General features: G+C 40.3%; 1 protein-coding gene across 2 annotated transcripts in view; it reads left to right on the forward strand.

The window, feature by feature from the left end:
* Nucleotides 1–20,317, forward strand: part of jph2 (junctophilin 2) — a 27,077-nt gene continuing 6,760 nt past the window's right edge. For both annotated transcript variants that reach the window (XM_005741025.2, XM_005741024.2), the window contains exons 1-3: nucleotides 1–1,112; nucleotides 4,657–5,473; nucleotides 19,132–19,250. In XM_005741025.2, the coding sequence (XP_005741082.1) occupies nucleotides 734–1,112; nucleotides 4,657–5,473; nucleotides 19,132–19,250 (1,315 nt within the window). In that variant the 5' untranslated portion in view covers nucleotides 1–733. The remainder of the gene's footprint in view (nucleotides 1,113–4,656; nucleotides 5,474–19,131; nucleotides 19,251–20,317) is intronic.

Consider the following 20,317-nt stretch of genomic DNA (forward strand, 5'->3'; position numbering starts at 1 on the left):
ATGTGCGCTCACATATCTCTCTGCTGAAGCTTAACAGCCTATTAGAGAATAATTGCGCTCCAACTGCATTAACTGGGCGCACCGTGTGTGCAGCAGTAAAACCTATAGAGAGCAGAGTCCTGTCCCGAAGTGGCAAGACTCTCTGGCATGGCTCCTTGCAGGCAGCAGAGTAAGGATTGGGTTGTATTTTTGGAAGGGTGTGTGTGTGAATTGGTCGCCTTGTTAGGTCTGCTAAAATAATTCCAACAGCAGCGACTGTCGGGAGATAGCTGGGTGGCAGGGACAGGGGGAAAGGGGCTTTTCTCTGTGGCCACCTGGTAAAGCCATGTAAGATCCCTGGCTTTTCAAGACAGAAATACAGAAACAATTCCGATTCAGTAACCGGTAATAGGATCCAAATTTGCAACGAGGTATAATTTATCCTGGAGGGAATCTGTGGAGTGGGTAGTTAATTAGCTTAATCGACGAATCCAATAAGACAGTGGAGTAATCCGGAGAAAAGAAGGGAGGAAAAACAGAATAAAGTGTGAAGTGCGCCCCGGAGCTTCATGGACACGCTCAGAAACCCCCAAACCAACTTCCAAAGAAGAAACCAAGTTCAGCACTGAGGGTATCTCCTGCCAGTTTTAATGTCAGGTGAAGGTGAAGTCAGACTAACGGAGCTCTTATCTTTAGACAGGTAACAGAAAAAAAAAATCAGCTTTACTTTCTGTGCGTTTTTCTGCGGTGAGGAATGAGTGGAGGTCGCTTTGAGTTTGATGACGGTGGAGCTTACTGCGGAGGCTGGGAGGGGGGCAAAGCCCACGGCCATGGCATCTGCACCGGACCCAAAGGACAGGGCGAGTTCTCGGGCTCCTGGAACTACGGCTTCGAGGTGGTGGGAGTCTACACCTGGCCCAGCGGGAACACCTACGAGGGATACTGGTCGCAGGGGAAGCGTCACGGTCTGGGAGTAGAAACCAAAGGACACTGGATTTACAAAGGGGAATGGACTCATGGATTCAAAGGGAGATATGGCGTCCGGATCAGTGTTGGCAGCGGAGCAAAGTATGAGGGGACATGGAATAACGGGCTCCAGGATGGATATGGCACAGAGACGTATGCGGATGGAGGTGAGAGTCGCATTAAATATGCCCACAACGACCAACAAGTGGGGGAAAAATAACTTTGATGTTTTTATATTTTTCGATAATGTGCTGTTAGAAGTTTGATATGTGAAGTATTCGTTGTTTTAATTGAATATCACATTTTGTATGCCATGTGTATCTAATAATTATCATTAGTCTGTAAAGGCTACTTCTTTGCAAGACTTGTATGATAGACTCGATACTTTAATTCGCAAATAAATGTAAGAAAATACTAAAGTTGCCACATAAACAGTGCAATGGAAAGCGAAATTATTACCTCTACAAAAATCTATACAGAAGGATAACAAATATACAGCAAAAAAAAGGGGGGGGGGGCACCTTATAACTGTGAAAAAGTGAAATATTCACATATATGCACTTTGTTACTATTTAAAGAAAGACGTGCACATTAAAACTGCCGATTCAGATATTTTAAATGGAGAACGCTTTACATATAGAAAGAGTACCTGAAAACCATTGTGAAATACTTGAGTATATGTACTTAGTTACCACAGAAAAGAGTTACTTATAGTCATTGAAAATGCTAATGTGCCTCTAAAGCTAGTGCTGATAAACGTATTACTCCTTAAATATAGAAATAATCAAATAAATTACCATTTACTGTACTACAGCAAGTAAGTACACATGCTCAAGCACATCCACTTATCTATGTTTGAGTACATCACTTGAGTACATGGCACTGAGATGAACAGATGCTTGTGGTCAAACTGCAGATTCATGTCTCAGCAGGATAATCGGGTTTCTGAATCTTTAAGTAAAACTAATAATAGATAAATGAAGGACTTGAGTATTTTTGTTACTGTACTCAGTAAAATACCGATTTAAATGTACATAGTTACTACTAAATAAAAATAATGCTGCTGCTGTAGGTCTCTGCAGAGTTATGAGTATTCAGATTATTTTAATATTAATCAAGATGGCTAAGGGCAGCTAAGAAATATACTGTATATATTAAAACTGCAGCAGCAGACCACAGTAGGGTCAGAGGTCATCGTGTGGCTGAACCTCTTCACAACATTCCTCTCAATGAGGAAACGTTGCTAGTTTGAGGATTTTCAGTCAGTATTGCTGAGATTACTGATGCACTTGACAACTGAAAAGGTTTAGGTGATTCAACTTCTTGATGTGCTTTTAAAAGCTGAATTGAACACATCATGACCTTCATGTTTTAACTGCTATCTATAGCTATAAAATAAATGTGAAGTCCTGAAGTGCAGTACTTTATTACGATTGTTCTGCTTGTAAATCTTGCAACATCACAAGCAAACTCCTGCCAAGATTGTTGGAGACAAATCCGTGAGTGCAAAACAGACCGGCCTGATGAACTCGGTGGTCTTTAATGATGCCTCTGTAACAAGAAGAAAACACCACCCTGCTGCTGTCAGTCAAGAGGTGCTCAGAGTTTGTTGGAGCTAAAAACCCCTACATGGATGTTTCCAGTTTGTTACACTACACGTCACAGTGGCAAAATAAGTACTCAAAATTAATAAAAACACAAAAATAAATGCCCTCAAGTCTACGTCTTACACAAGTAAAAGTACTAAGCATACAAAACGTGTAGTAAAGTGAGCAGTTGTGCAGCAGTACTAGTCCTCTCAACTGTTATACGTTGTATATTATGTCATTTGTATATCATTTATGAATGCGGCCACTGTGTTAACAGTGTATCAGGAAGGAAACATTATTATCGAACTTTGTGTGTGCATTTTTTTGTACACTTTCTCTGGGCGCTTCTCTTGGTTCTACTTAGCCCGTCAGCTCACTTACTTAATAAAATGAGTTAGACGAATAAAATTAATTGTGTTTGTACAACAGCAGTGGTTTCCCTCCTTAACCTCTGACTCATCAGCTTTGAGGTGCGGTGCGTTGGAAGATGTGGTTGGAGGCGGGTGGGTGTGAGAGCACCAGATGTCAGGATTTAATAATAGCCCACATATTTGGTGCCCTCTTGGCCTTGCAGGCTGAGGCCTCGCTGTCACTGTAATCCACACACATCAATTTTAGCATGAGAACAGACACTAAGATGACTTGTCAGCGAGGGTATTACTGAATGAGATGTGTCACTCTAAAGATATCCATGACATTTTGGCAGAAATGAACGTTTAAACAACAGTCTCCAGGAGCGATAGCAGCTCTGTGAGCCTGGACTCAAATAGGCTAACAGGCTAATATGTTAAGAATGGCATTATTAACATGCTAATGAAGCTAAAGTGCTAAGATTTACTATTTTCACAACCTTCAATTTAATTTATGGTAATGCACTGAATCCCTGCTGTAGTGGGTGATGCCATTTGCATCCTGTGAGCTGGTGTGTTTCCACTGCTGAACAGTAACTTCTGCTAAGACACAGAAAGGAGCAAAAACTTAAGAGCTGACTTTGAGTCAATACATTTATTGCAGGAGCTATGAAAGCATCACATGCTTTTGCATTAATGTAATGAGCAAATTAGAGATAGTTGCAGCCTCTTAAATTATTTCTGAGCCATTATCCTTCTGCTAATCAATATAATGTGTTTATACCGCATATTCTTAACAGACAGACTTATCAAAGGTGTTGAAGTCTGTATAGCTGTGATGTTAGGTAACATTTCTCAGATAGTGAGCATCAGGATAGGGTATAAGATACAATGTAGGTTTAACACAGTGCATTCCTCCTTCATTAGCACAAAATACAGACGGCACAACAAATAAAAATCATACTTTTTTCGCAGGTGCTATTTACATAGCACACAAGCTATCTCAAGGTGCTTTATAATGAAAGATCAACATGATCACGCTGTGTGCAAGCACTGGGAGGAAGTGCTCCATTTTAACAGGAAGAGACCTCATACACACTCAGAATTAGGGAGCTACTGTAACTGACTGGTGAGTGAGTGGACAGAGAAGACAGAAAAGGAGAGACAACAAACAGTAAACAGGATGAATCACAAACTACAAGAGAGAATAAACAAAAAGAAAGAACAGGCGGCACATGCTGCTGCGCTTCCTGTCTGTCCATCAGGCAGGCTGTCACAGGGCTTCTGGACCTGGAATGTTTAACAGCAATCATTTCAAAATAAAAGCAAAAGAATCCTGTGCTTTCTGCCCAGAGTCTATGACAAAGTTCTTAATGATAGTAAGCTGTTCAAATCACCTTCTTGCAGTTCCAGTGGTTTTGCAATTGCTTGATCAGAAATAAAAGTGTACGAGGATGGGGAAGTCAATAAAATCTGCATCTCAAAATCTTAAAGTTCTATGAAAACTTCTTTCTAAGATCAAAAAGCATTCTTGAACAAAAGATCAGGAAGTCTTTGACCTGATTGTAAATGTCATTATGATTTCCAGTGTTAGTGGGGTCTGTCTTCTATGTCCATAAAAAGTGCAGTGCAGTCTTTCCCAATGTAGATGATTTGGTGTTGATTTCATCCTGATCAAGGTGGAAACACGTTTCTAGGGTTAAATACCTTGTGCTCAGGATCTGCGGTGTAGTAACAAAATATTTACAACTTATTTTTTTAATGGTTTCCAGGTACATTTCAGGGTCAGTTCACTGGTGGGATGCGGCACGGCTATGGTGTTCGACAGAGCGTCCCCTACGGCATGGCAGCAGTTGTCCGCTCCCCTCTTCGTACCTCCTTGACTTCCCTTCGCAGCGAGCACAGCAATGGCACCGTCCTGCAGCAAGACGTCCCAATCATCACCACCACCAATGCCTCAGGTGAGGAGACACCCGTCGCCACTCCTACCCAGCTGGGACCGTCTCGAGGAGGCTTTGCCCTCACACTCCAGGTGGACCCTGGGGCTGTTAAAAACAAGAAGAAGGGCCTATTTCGCAGGAGCTCCCTACTGGGTAAGCTGAAGAAGTCCGACTCAAGCACATCGCTGTCCAGCCAGAAGAGCAAGATCAGCTTCCTGAGGCCGGATTCAGCTCTCAGCTCCAACGCCAGCGACACCAACTCCACAGTCAGCATTGGGGACGAAAGTCTGGCTGGAGCTGAGGATTTCCCCCCAGTGGAGGCTGACATTGACGCCACCACCACAGAGGTCTACATGGGCGAGTGGAAGAATGACAAGCGCTCAGGATATGGAATAAGCGAGAGGTCCAGCGGGCTGAAGTATGAGGGTGAGTGGCTCAATAACCAAAGACACGGCTACGGATGCACCACGTTCGCTGAGGGAGGGAAGGAAGAAGGCAAGTACATGAACAACATGCTGGTGAAAGCCATGAAGAAGAGGGTGATCCAGCTGAAGGGAACCAAGATCAAGCAGAAGGTGGAGCGGGCAGTGGAGGGTGCTCAGAGGGCTGCAGCCATCGGCAAGCAGAAGGCAGAGATTGCTGCTTCCAGGTAAAAAAAACCAGAGAGATCATTCTTCTCATGCCTTTTTTTTAAAATCATATTTGGTCTATTATGGGTATTTTTTTCTATCCTCAGAGCAAAACTATGATTTCGACATGCTTCTTAGGTTAACTGGTGATTCTAAATTAGCCTCAAGTGTGAATGTGAGTGTTAGTGGATGTCTCCCTTACAAAGGACTTGTAATTTTTCTATGGTATATCCAGCCTGTTGTCCAGTTGCAGCTAAGATCAGCTTCAGCCCCCTGCAGTGAGGCTAAGCTGTCAAGAAAATGGATCGCTGGGTAAATCTCCAGCGATCTTTAACAGTGGTATTAAATACCACTGAGGGTCGCTGGCTCTGTTGTTTTTGTAGAATTTGGCTACTTTTGAAGTGTTTGCACAAGTGTATTTTTTGTCAAACTCGGCACAAACCCAGCAGATCAGCAGATATCGGTGCCTTCCAATTGGAAAATCCCATGTGGGTGCTTCAGTCTCCTTACAGTAGCTGCACATAAGCATGTTGCTTTGCACTACACCTGCACTCCTTCTCTTCTTTTAATGTTGTTTTTGACTTAATATCTGATCTGTTTTTGATTGAAGCCCACTCTGTTCTGTCCTTGGGTCCTTCTGCTGCTCTCACTAGCTTGTCCATTACCGATATACACATGGAAGAGCGATGAGAGCCGTAGGGGTGGGGGAAAAAATCGATACTGTGTAGTATCGTGATATTTTGTTTGCTAATAATGTATCGATACAGGGAAAGCAGAAATCGATATTTTGTTACTAAAAAGGTTTTTGTGCTCAGAGCATGTTGATCCTTTTTCTGAGCAAGAATCCTGACATTCCTTCAATGTCCAAATGTGTTTAACTTTTTTTTGGCAGCAATAAACATGACAGTTGACTTATTTTAATTTAAGACATGTTTTATTTTAATTAAGTTTAAAACTTTTTTATTTAATGTAAATTTATATTTTGTTTTAATTTACTTTCAAATTCTTCAGTTGCTGAATGGGCTGCATAGTTTTCATATTGCATAGTTCAGAATAGCTATAATTGTACCAGATGGTTGCATTCAGTTAAGTTGGACTAGACTGTAATACAAACCGTTCAGTTTGTCAACAATAAAACTGACTGAAATGAGAGAAAGACTGAGTGCAGACTTTATCAATATTCATTTTATCTAATATCAAAGTTTACCTTCATGTACAGAATCTGAATATTGCAAAAAAAAAAAATTTTTTAAATCGCAATAATATCGTATCGTGCGTTAAGTATTGTGATAATATCGTATCGTGGGATGTATGGTGATTCCCACCTCTAAAGAGCCGACATCACCAAATATAAATCACAGCAGATGGAAATGTCAATCTTCTTTTCACTGCACTGGTTCAGACAGAAATATCTATAAATAAAACAAAAATAAAATCAATTATTTTAAAAATCCTACAAAAGGGAGTAAAGACAAGTATGTAGGCACCCCCCAAACTGCAATCCACATAAACACAAACACACTATGTGCTGTAATTGTCTTAGCTACTATGATTTTCCGTAATGTGAATAAGGATAGTTTTGAATTGTTTGGCAACCTTTGCAGTAGAGCCGATGAGATATTTATTTATTCAGATGGCTGAAAGAGTCTTTTATGATCCAGGAAATGCCTTCAGAACCTTTCAGCAGCACTGCTTTTATAACAGGTGCTTAGCCCTGTGACTTATATGTAAATTAAATGGTTAAAAGGCTTAAAGTCGTGCCAGGATTTGCTAAAGGTCAGTTTGTGTGAAGGCAAATGAAGTTCACATACTACTAACATTTATTTAGAGCCTTTATCTGTCATTGTAATCATCCATGGCTTTGGCTGCAAGTCCAAATAAACCTATAACAGAAATACCTTTAATCAATGTATTATAGCACAAACTGGACAACCCATTGTTAAAAATTCATGTGAGTTCTTCTGGTTACCTGTTTAGTTTTTTGTGGTGAAACTGGAAAGTTCACAGGCATAACTTTTCTCCCTCTCAGTGTGTGTTTCTCAGTTTATCTGCCTGAATTGGCACTGTGTACAACATATTCAAACAGTGAGACTGGAGTGACCTTTAGAGCTCCACTGCACTCAGTTACAGGAGTGGCTGAATATCTGATAGCTTTCTGATAGATTTCAACGTTAGGAGGAGAATACATATCTGAAATCTCTATATGTGCTTCCTGCTGCAAGCCCAGATCGTAGTCGACAGAGGATTTAGTTGAATACCTGAGGAGCAGAAGATCTCTGGAATTTTCTAAATGAGTTTGCTTATAGCTTAACACAGAGCCTAGAAACAGGGGAACCCATAAGTCTCATCATCCCCATGAAAGAGAAACAAAATCCAAAATCTCTAAAGCTGAATAATTAACATGATATTTGAGTTGTGAACAGAAGACTACTTATCATGGAGTCGTGCAGGGTATTTGAGTAATGGCGATGCTGGCTTTTTAGCGAAAATCTTAGATGATTCACAATCTGACACTTTTACTCCCTGCAGTTGTCAAAATGTTGATGTATCTTACAATAGTTGGAATGTAGCAAGCAGCTCCACAGTATCAGTTTCCAGCTCACCACTGTTGGCCTTGAACACGACTTCTCAGAAATGACTCCCCGCTGGGATCCCAGGGTCCTTACAGCCATGCTCCTCCTGGTGTGAAAACGCTAAAGCATGTGTGGACGTACATGCTGTAATCTTATATTTGTGTGTCATTGTAAGAGGTCGGGTCATTCAGAATTTTTGATTTTAATAGTTTGAGGTTTCCAATAATCATTTGATCAGTGGTTCAAATTCCTGAGCTTATTACACCCAAAGCCTGGAAGTAAAACAGGTGATCTTCTGGAGTATTTGTAGCCAGAAGTATCATTTTATGCAAGACTACACAGCATTTTTATCCTTTGTTCGCCTGTTCTACAATGATCATGTTCCACATTTTGCATCTAGTCTTCTAAATTTGAATATTTTTAATGGAGAGACTGTGGGGAAACCACCAGGGACTGTCATCCTGGGAGTCCTGTAGGAAAACATGATAATGTCTTTTCCAAGGTGGAAAACTACAAGTAACAAACTATGCCAATTTGGGAAGGCTTCGGTGAAAAAGTAGAACAAGTAAAAAGCAAATTCAGCTATGTCAAAGATCAGAAAGTTTGTTTTTCTTTGTTTTTTAGTCTCACAAGAAACCTGCAGCTCAGAGATGTTTCAGTTGATAGATGCATCCCTGCTAAAACCCAAAGGATTTCTAGATCAAAAAAGAAACTGAAATAACAGTTAAGAACAGTTTAGTGAAATAAAAAAAAAAGAGGCCACATGAGAGTAAGAAACAACTTCCTTTTATGTACAATGTATTTATTTAGCAAGGAATATATTCACACAGGAAATGTGCTTCACATGCTAAATTCCTCTGAGCATTTGTAACCTGCCCCACACAAACATAGTCTGACCCTATTATAACCCCCTGTGATGCCAGAAATGGCCTTTGCTGAATCCTATTAGAAGGGAAAATGTACTTAATTGTATGACTGCATATAAAAGATGGACACTGGCACTCAGTGGTTTCTACACTTTACCTTTTGAAGCCTGAACCTTAGTTTTTTGGCTGCTGATTGTATTTAGATGAGAAGGTGGGAGTACTAAGTTAAGCCAACAGTACCGAGCTTGGTTACCAAGCTGCATCCGTAAACAGTGCAGCTGCAATGCACAGACAAAGATGCCTGCCACAAATTTTTTTGGAAGGTCTGTTTTTGCTAACATCCCCACAGCGAGCCATATTATCTGTCAGATAAATTAATTAAAAACACTCCAAAAGTCACAAAATTCAGTAGAGAGTATAAATGGTAAATGGCCTGTATTTATATAGCGCTTTACTAGTCCCTAAGGACCCTAAAGTGCTTTACACATCCAGTCATCCACCCATTCACACACACATTCACACACTGGTGATGGCAAGCTACATTGTAGCCACAGCCACCCTGGGGCGCACTGACAGAGGCGAGGCTGCCGGACACTGGCGCCACCGGGCCCTCTGACCACCACCAGCAGGCAACGGGTGAAGTGTCTTGCCCAAGGACACAACGCTCGAACTGGCAACCTTCCGATTACAAGACGAACTCTCAACTCTTGAGCCACAATCGCCCTAAGAGTAGCATTTCCCATAGTGTCAAACTATTCCTTTAACTAGGTGAAAAACCTTTTGGATGAGCACAGAATGCATGAGTGTGATTATGTTTAAGTCATTATCGTGATTAATCGCTACCCCGATTTGTCTCACAGATTTATTTAAACCTTTCTCTCACACATTGCAGCACAATCTGATTTAAAATTAATGCAGGAAATCCTTTTTTATTATGTGATTCATGTGTGCACAAACATGTCTACCTTCAGATTGTCTGACCATACAAGGCGGTGATGTTTTTGCCGTCTTCAAGACCTGAAATAGGCTGAGTGTTTACAGCAGTGAGACTTGCACTGATGGACTGCAGACCCCCGTCCCTGCAGATTGAAATCTAAATATTGTACTGCAAAGATAAGCAGTATATGAGAGTTACTCATTGTGTCAGTGCTTTAGGATCACCTGAGGCAAGTCTGAACAGAGAAAAGCAGATTTCACATTTAACACGACTGTCATCAGGAAGAGCCTAAAAAAGTGCTGGAAGGTCAGTGCTGAAATTTCAGCTGCACCGCATTTTACAGGCAAACTTTGGTTTTCATTACATTTACTTGGCAGTTTTAGTTACTGTTTACGTTTAAAATTGACTTCTACTATTTACATATTAACTCTTTAGGATTCTTTACAGTTTTGTAAACTGGTTGTAAACAAAGTTCGGACTGGAGCTCGGGACTCTTTGAGGGCTGTCTTGTTTAATTTGAGGGGAATAAAATAACGGGTCAGTAATTAGAAAAACAGATGAGCTCTCTGTACTATTTCTTGTTATGTGACCTCCGAGCAATGTTGCAATAATGAAGTTTCCATTAGCACTTAATGTGTGTGTATTTTAGCCAACAGATTCAATTATATTTAAAGATGCTGTCATCTAATCACTCTTTCATGCAGTCCCTTGTGCACACAGTGTCTTCTTTAGGATTACTTCCCATTTCCACCAAACATTAGATTATCTAATAAAGTGGAATTGCACTGTAATTAGGTCGTAGATGTCACTGATGGAGAGCTTTTTTGTAGCAAACATAAGCCATGGCCATTCCAGGTGGTAAAAACAAACACTTAAAAGGTCTCAAGAGAAATTACGCTTTTTAAAATGTACTTTGAATAGCCCTGTTTGGTGCAAGTTCTTGTATAGCGAGTTTTCTGCAGAGTTAGTGGGACCCACAGAGAATAAGGGCAGCATTATTTTCCATCGAACACCATCCGCAGAACTGAGAACTGTCAGTCCTTTTCATGTCCAGGCCAGGTGAGACTGGGTCAAACTAAGCAGTAGACTCCAACCGACAAAAAGATGTTTCCCTTCTGTCAATTCAAGTTTCAGATGGAATTCTTTTGCTACATGCATAGGAAGCACAATCCAAAAGATAGATAAATAAATGAAATGGGTACGGGTTGGGCAGTAGATGGCTCTGGCTGTAATCCTCTTTACTGGCACACATTAAAAGCAGAGGCCAGTGCTGACTCTGAGCAGGTCTAAGTGACCGTGGAGTCTTTTTGCTAATGTGCTTGGGCTGATAAATCATTTATATTTAAAAGTTTCTGTTGAATGAGCTTGTTACCAGCAACTAGCTCAAGCATGAGATTTTCCTTTAACCATATCACAGCACTTCAAATTCCTTGACGAGTGCAGTATGAACCACTTTGACTGTCTGGTAAGACCAAATAAGCACAGTATAAATGGCAATCCTTTTTCAGTGATGCAAAACAGGCATCTATTCAGTGTCTTTATGGTGAATACTCACTGGATGAGGATTCATCATCACATCATTATCAACAGCCAGTCTGGTACCTGCAAAGTGAGACAAAATGCATTGCAAGATGTAGCAGAAAATGGTGTACATGCCACTGACATATCAGTGCTTTATACACTCAGTGTCCAAACGTTTAAATCAGATGGCAGAGGAGATGTAAAGTATTGTTAACAAATGCCCTTCTTCTGTGGAACCGGCTTCCAGTTTGGATTCAGGAGACGGACACCATCTCTACTTTTAAGATTAGGCTTAAAACCTTTTTGCTAAAGCATATAGTTGGGGTGGGATCAGGCGACCCGGAATCATCCCTTATTTATGCTGCAATAACGCTAGGCTGCTGGGGACTTCCAGACTTCCACTTTTTTGTCTAACTCGGTGTGTGTTTATACACCTCCTCTGCATTTAATCATCAGTTATTATTAATCTCTCTTCCACAGCATGTCTTTGTCCTACCCTCCTCCTCTTCACCCCTAACTCGTTGCAGCAGATAGCCGCCCCTCCCTGAGCCTGGTTCTGCCAGAGTTTTTCCTTCCCACTGTCGCCAAAGCACTCGCTCATAGGGGGTCGTATGATTGTTGGGGATTTCTATGTATTATTTTAGAGGCTTTACCTTTCAATATAAAGTGCCTTGAGGCATCTGTTGTTGTGATTTGGTGCTACATGAATAAAACTGAATTGAATTTGAATTGAACTGAAAAAGTGGATTCATTGTTTTTGCAGTAGTCTAAAATTCTGATTGGTATCAGTGCACATTATCTGCTGGAGCCGTGGCTGATAGGGAGCAGGTGTAAGTGACTGAGGAGTTCCTTGCAAAAGTGCATGGAATGCTCTTTATTTTTAGGAGTTTAACTATGTCACAGCACCTCGAATTTATCTTTTTATCCTACGTAGACAGCTACTGGAATAATATTACATCTTTCTTATTCTCTTTTTGACAATTTAATGTCCTTTGCACCCTCTAAAATCTGTTTTTCTTGCACTGGAGTATTTTTATATTGTTGCATTGGTCCTAACAAAACAGCCTTCCTGTAGTCCTGGATATTAAACTGAAATCCAATATTATATAAGCAGAGGAGACATGACACATCTGTTCCTGGCAGTGGTTTCCTCACACTATGATCCTTTGGCAGTGATGTCTTGGATTTAAAAATACACATACAACCAGGACACTGCATGCGATCCCAGACCAGGCCTCTTCAAGCCCAGTTAGTCAAAGTGTTTGCTGACACTCAGACAGTCTGTGGACATTGTTCTGCTTTGTGGACTGGCTGCTGGGCGTCTGGAGGAGGACCTGTGGGGCAGGACAGGGTGTAAATGACGCACACATAGGGGCCTTGTAGTCACGGAGGAGCCCTGACTAAATATGGACAGGCATACTATTGCTGTATCACAATCGCGGGGGAATGCAACAGCTGATTGTCCCCCTCCCCCCTTGCTGCTGTCAGACCCCGTCTTTCCTATCTGGTCACAAACACCCAGACAGCGATTCTTCTTTTTTTTTTCCTGCAGACAGAAATCAAATACTTACCCATACACCACACAGCTGTGCTCAAAAACAGTAATCTGCTTGCTGTTTTTCTCTCTTTCTGTCACCTCCTGCAAGCCTTAGCTCCGCTAAGAGCCGCCAACAGTTCGAGATCACAGATCTCGATCCATCTTGCGTCAGCAGTGGTGTCAAATGCCTCCATGGATATAAATATGGCACACCTCATAAGCAAGTGCTTGGGTATAAAGGGTTAGTGTATATATGTACCACACCTAGCTTTAGTTGTGGGGCTTGGATTACATACTGTACTGCTGATACTAGCATTTTGTGCTGGTGAGCGATCAACTGGTCATAAAAGTTGTAAACAAAGTTCAGACTACGGCTCAGGACTCTTTGAGGACTATTTTTTTTAACAAGTGACTTATTTAATTTGATAGAAAAAGAAACTGGTCAGTAATTAGAAAAATAGATGAGCTCTCTACTATTTCTTGCGACGTGACCTCTGAGTAATGTTGCTGTAACGAGGTTTCCATTAGCACTTAATGTGCGAATATTTTGGCCAACAGATTCAATTATATTTAAAAATGTTGTCATCTTTTTTTATTAACAGCTAATCACTCTTGCATACTCCCTCATGTATGCACACATAGTTGCTGCAGAGTTGGAACGGACCCTCCACAAAGATCCAGTGGCACATGCCAAAATGACAGAATATCTCTCGCCATCAGTAGACTCCAAGACGATGGTGGCGGGACAAAAAACAGACATTACAAAACAGCAGAGTACCAGGACTTATTTAAAGAACTGTATCTATACTTATATATTAGGCCAAATTTAAGTTGTACATTAATCTGTGATCTCATAGCTGTGGGGAGTTATGACGCACAGAAAATAAAGTATATTAATGTACTAACACTAGCACATGCTTTTTTTTTAATTCAAAGTACACACAGTTATTTTTGCAGTGCATTTGTGTAAAGTGACCTTTACTGTACTTTTGTTTCTGCAGCTGAAGCCTCTGAATGCTTCCTTCGCTGACTGTATATAAAAGCTGTCTGTGTCTGAGAAGTGAACTCAGTGCAGAATTCTCTTACACTTGTGGGGGTTTGTTTTCTAATAAACAGTAGAGTGCAGCTCCTCTGGTTTCAAAAAGACTTGTATATAAACCTATAGAATAACAGCCCAAGAAAACTTTTGATCTGTGACCTCACTAATCTTAGCGTTATGGGCTGACTTGATCGTTTTTGTGCTTGGTGAAAACAAGGTTAATTTTGAAAATTTGGGCTCAATCTGAGCCAGAAAGAAGGCTAAAGTATTCTCACTGACTAATGTCATGGCATAACACATTGGTTAGCCTTAAACTATTCATTTAAGTGTTTGCTGAGGTCACAGGTGGGATTTATCAATCAGAACATCCATTGACTGACATTATGAGGAGCTATGATATACATTTTTTTAGCAACTGTAACCAGACTGGAAGATATATAATTACACCAAAAGCCCCAAACAAATATAGTGTTCCAGCAGGAAAACACTGCTCAGTGCTTGGCTGCTTTAATCCTTCATGCCAGGTTCTGGTTTATTTTATTTTTTATTTTGTTATTATTATTTTAGTCAGTGATTTGCACAAATCTATTCATTTTGATTATATGACTCGTAATTTACAGGATTGAATTTGATTTAACCATGCAGGCCTAAGTCCCTACTTTTCACCTTATGCTTGTGCTAAAGATTTCACCATATTTATGGTACTGAGAGTTGTGTGGTCAGTGATGGACACGCTCAGTGAGCTGTGAATGGATGTGAGGCTGCTACAGGGGTCAGTTTATATCCGTCTGCTGCCTTTAGCCATTTTAGTACTTACCAGTAGCTCTGCTACATGCATAGCACTTTATAAAAAATGCAGGTCTCATAGGTGTTTTCTAATAAAGTGCACAGTGAGTTTTCATACTTAACCACTGTATTTAAGCATAGACTGTATATAAAGGATACATGCAGTCACTTTCAGATTACCCTTTTCTTTCATAATTAGCTTCCTGGCTGTAATGTCCATCTCCTATGCTACAACTGAAATGGAAAGAACACAGTATTTCATGCTAAATTCAACCATTTATTATGTTAAAAGTAGTACAGATGTAATATCAGTGGTGTAAACGTGGTTCTGTGACTATTGTGCGATGCCATGTTTTGTTGGCAATAAGCTAAACTAAATGGGAAAACTGTGGAGTTCCCAACAGGAAGGAGAACAAGAGAGAGGCAGGAAGCTGAACTGAGCCAGGTGTGTCAAATCTGCTGATTGCTTCAGCTTAGAATTACCCCGGTGCTTCCAGGCATACTAAAGAAAATAGCTGTTAGCCACTAATCTACCCAAGCTCACATCAAGCTATCATAGTAATAATAAGAGCTGGACCTGATGTGGGTTACAGTCATTATTGTTTGAGCCAGATGTCCAAGACATCAGACATCTGGACCATTTAGGTGTATCAGAGGTGAAATCAAGCAGCCGGACTCCCCCTGAGTCAATCCATCAGTCAAAGTCAACTATGGCCAATGGAAAACTGCAGATGTGGTCCACATTCAGACCAAACATTCAGTGTTATCCGAATGAAGCCCCTAACTGCAGCCTCCGCAGTTAACCAACAGTTGAAACTCTATTCCTACTTCCTACTCCTGAAGACACTGAGCCACTGTGAGGTGGAAGGTAGAGTCAGTTTCCAGGAAGAAGCCATCTGTCGACATCTTTCTCTTCCAACTGGCAGTTTACCCGTCCACACTGAAAGGCTGCCATCTTGTCTGCTACCTCACACACCACTCTGTCTGCAGGCAGTCAGGAACTAAATTGTAATAGTATATTGTTAGGTAAGGGAGAAGATGGTTGAGGCTTTTCAGAGTATATTTTTATAATAAACATGTATGCATATTGTGTTCATTAGCACTTTAAATAAACTTAGCACAACAACTAAGTAGTAAGGACATTTTTGGTTGGTCAGTTATTTCTTTGCTGCAAAATTGCTTCTTGGCAATAAAATTGATACCAGTGGAAATCCATTCATGGGTTGAGCAGCAGAGTTAAGTATGTGTGTTGTGCCTTTAAAAAAAACTTTATAAATCTTCTCAGAATAAGCCAAACAGCTTATTCTGCTATTGACTCTTGTTTTGAGCCTCTGGTACCCTGGTGCTGACAATCTGGCTTGTCATCATTAGAGGCATCTCAATGCAGAGAGATATCAAGATGAGTCTCTGCAGCCAGGGGTAATCGCATATCTCCACAGTCTTGGACCAAATTCTATCCTCCAACATAACAACGATCGCATAGACTTTGATCATCTGGTCAAATAAATGATACCAAACAAGAGCTGATAGCAGAATAAGCTGTTTGGCATTGGCAGAGGGGATTTTTTTCCAAGATTTTCATGGGCACAACCCACATACTTTACTCTGCTTTTCAACACACAAAAGCATTTTCCTCGCAAATGTGGCATCATCTAAGGGGAAATAAACAGGCTTTCCAGTGGTACAAGATTTATTGCCAAGAAGCATTATTACAACAAAGAAGTAATCGACCAAAACAAAGTTTCCTTACTTTTTGTAGTAAGTTTAGATATTGTTGAGATTGCTATGGAAACATGTTGTTAAAGATCAGCTGTTAGAATAACTTTGAGGAAAAACAGCTTCCTGAGTAGGTGCTGAGTCTGTGTGGACAGGTGGAGCTCATTTATATCAATCAGGGGACCTCAGGAGCCTCTAATTGTTCCTGGTGGAAGCATCTTCCCCACCTAAGAGGAGCTATTTTCATCTTGGTGTAAAGTTACAACATGTTGAGTATTTACAGAGTAATCACACTCAGTACCTGCAGTTACTGGGGACAAACAGCAGCAGCTTTTAACTCATTTACCTCTCGAGTTTTTGGATATAGCAGCAATTCATCATCTAATATCATCCTCTTTCATCACTAATGATGAAAACATGATTAGATTTTTTTTCTTAACTATTAACTGATCCTTTTGTGATTGCCAGATGTTGTACTTTATGGTTTTGAGGAAGTATATCAGCAGGTGTTTTTAATTGTTTAATTAAAAGTTCCCTGATCCGCTTAGCTGAAATTTGACTGTATGTTTACAGAGGCAGGAGGTGTATCAGATTAAATTAATTATATGTGTACTTTTTCACTGAGATGATATGATTTTTGGAACTGTTTGGTTGCTGTTGCACTGTGTTGGGGCTCATTTTCCATGTAACATCCCCAAGTGGCTTCCTACTGATAATTTTCCCTGACCAAATATTCCAAATAATTGGTTTAGGCACTTAAGGCTACAAAAAAACAATCCAGTTTCTTTCCACAATAGAAACCCAACACACAGAGAGTAAAGTCACACTGAGCTGAATCGTACAGTAGAAATTAGGTTAAATGTAGTTATCATAAAACATGTGCAAAGTCAAAATGCCTGACACACCGCTATGTTCCCTCTAAGCTGTGCACGTGAGCAATCGCGCACTGCTGACACTGCTAAAGAGCTACCATTAGCATGCTAACAAGCTAAACTGAGATGGTAACCACTGAACCAGTTAAACAGCTTTTATTCTACAAAACTTCAGTATGGCTACAGTCTTTACCCGAGTAGAGAAGCATAATAGTATTAAAATAATAATAAATTGTGCTGCCCTATTTTCGTGGTATAACTAGACTGCATTTCAGGTTTAGCAGCTGGAATTAGCCTTGTTTTCTTGGTTGCTACCTGTTCTTCAGTGATTTTTTTTTTTTTTTTAAGGGGAAATCCAGAGTGAAAGTTCATGAACTCTGCATTGCAAAGTGTTGCATGATAAGTAAATTTTTCCAGTGTGCAGCAAAACAACTATAAATATACAAATGTACGCCTGTCAGGCCGCAGTGCTTTCTGCCTGTCACCCACACAGACATTTGTGTGATGATGGAGGCCTCAGTAGCTTGCCAGCAATAACTCATTGTCTCACTCATGGTGGCAAAAGTGTAATTTATTTCTGTCCCAGGCAAACGGTAGAACAGGACAACCCCTTTCCTCCAAAGCTAATAATACTAATGAGCCATATGACCAGCGACTGCCCACCCCAGCATCCATTTGACCATGATTGAATACTATAAACAAGCCTTGTACTGCGATATTTTTGGTCACTCTGTTTAAGGCCCTTATCTCTGAGAGTGTTTGTGTAGGAAGGTCGAGGTCAATGTCTCATGAACCATCAAACCATTATAGTATGACGTAAATGAATAGAAAGCAGAAAAAGTATGTAGAACTGAAACAGGCTGCATCCTGGTTGATGCATGTGCTGATCACTGGTGGCTGTAAAGAGGTTAAACAAGAAAGTGACAAGCAAATGCTCAATTGAGTGAGCGTATCCAACCCCTCAGCTGTGTTTCCTCACACAAGAAAAGCTTAAAGCTACTTAAAAAGGTGACACAGAGGATAAATAGAAGGGATTTCCCTTTTTGTTTTGGAGCGTAAACGATGGACAATTAAAATATAATTTTTGGCTTTCTAAAGGTGGTTTCTGTCTAACAGTGACTCCAAAATGAACCGATTGATGATTTAATGATGAGACAAGATCAGCAAGTTATAGCGTAGCCTTCAAAATAAATTGATTTTGGTATTTTTCCTCAAATATAACCGGTTTGTTTATTTTGGTTTTTGTCTTTCCCTGTTATTTGTCAATGGAGGTGTCGCTGATGAAATGGTAATATCAGTGCTAGGCTTACCTGAGGGAATCTTTTTTTTTTTTTTTTTTCCCTTCTTTGGCTTTAATTATTTTTTATTAGTAAAATTAAGCCTGGTTTAAAGTTATAGACCAGTATAAACCGACATTTGTGAAACTGCCCTGCTATTAAAGGAATGGTTTTATACATTCTGATTTATATATTCTGATTCACCAATTCACAGCTGCTAACAGGTGGACTTTGTTGCCTCCTGTGGGGACAAAACCAGGTTTTGTAGTTTCACATTTAAATTAATAGCATTATTCTATTTGGGAGACACTCTGACTTTGCTTTCTTGATGGTGAAAACACACTCATATCCCACTCTTCCTCCCGACAGCTAAGCCAAGTGTGGTACTGATTGTGTCATTTATAAAACACACTGAAGTGAACAACAGATGCTTTCTGAAAACAGCATGTTCATTGCCGGCATATAGGGGGGGGGAAAAATAAGAATCAAAACAATTAATGAAATGAGAAGATGAAAGAAGGCTGAGTGACTTGTGTTGCATCTTTCCACTGCAGGACAGCCCATGCCAAGGCCAAGGCAGATGCAGCTGAGCAGGCTGCCCAGGCCTCCAACAGAGAGTCCAGCATTGCCAGACTGGTGGCCAAAGAGCTCTCCCCTTCCTTCTACCAGCCAGGTTAGTCGACATCTCCACACCACATTTGAGAAAAAATCAGCAAAATTAATTTAAAAAGCATCAAAAAGGGCCACCTTTTAAGGCATCATAATGTCACTCACGGACTTTGCAGCTGTATGCAAGCTCTGAGTTTCACTAGATATCACGGGAATGCACACTAAAAAAGCTCATTCAGAAATTTTTTTACCTACTTATGTATGATACTGTATGAAGGAAACAGCAAATGTAAAATCCCAACAGCAGAGCTACTTCTCTACTTTGTCTCTGTCCTCACAGCCTGTGATAGTATATCCTTCTGCTGAGGCCCATCACAGGGATAGTCGCGTTTGACTGTCTAAAAAAAGGACCATCTTATTGGGTCGAAGGGATCGTATCAGTTTCATTGCGAGTCTGTCGACACACACATTGACACAAAAGCAAAGGGGCTATTTGGGAGCCTCCTGCATTTCACTCCTGCGCTCTCACTCAGCAGAGAGCTTAAAGAAGTCAGATGCAAACAGAAAGTCGTCCAGCTTTCTAAATGAATTGTCTCTCACTTTCTAAATGACTAGTCTTTCACTAAAAGTCTGGTTGAGACTGGCTCTGGCTGAGAAACATCTGCTTCAAAACACTTCATAAATTTAAGGATCGGACTTTTGATATTCTATACTTATTTTTAGCATAAGAAAAGTATCATATGTACAGCTGTAGGACAGCTGTACGTGTCCTACAGCTGGTAATCATCATCAGCATGTGTATTCATCCACAACAAAATGTTTCCCAACAAATGGTAATTTCTTCTGTTTTAGTAACATTTGCTCAAAACTACAGTGTTTAGCTGTTCAATTCAAACCAAATATGAAGAGAAAGCGTATCAGTGCATTGTAGGTATTGTCTGACAATATCAAAAATATTAATTGTTTTTAGCATATTTCATTTTGGGACAAATTTTCTCCTTTGGATTTTTTTCTGAAATGTGAGCAAACAGAGAATTTATTTGTGTTTAATGGAAAAATGTGTACTCCAGCGAAAGCTTATTAGGAAGGGGATGCAGCAGCTGAATGCATCTCTAAAATCCTCTGTAGCTG

The sequence above is a fragment of the Pundamilia nyererei genome, unplaced genomic scaffold (genome assembly GCF_000239375.1).
Source record: "Pundamilia nyererei isolate P.nyererei 1_Seehausen unplaced genomic scaffold, PunNye1.0 scaffold00106, whole genome shotgun sequence".
NCBI lineage: Eukaryota > Metazoa > Chordata > Actinopteri > Cichliformes > Cichlidae > Pundamilia > Pundamilia nyererei.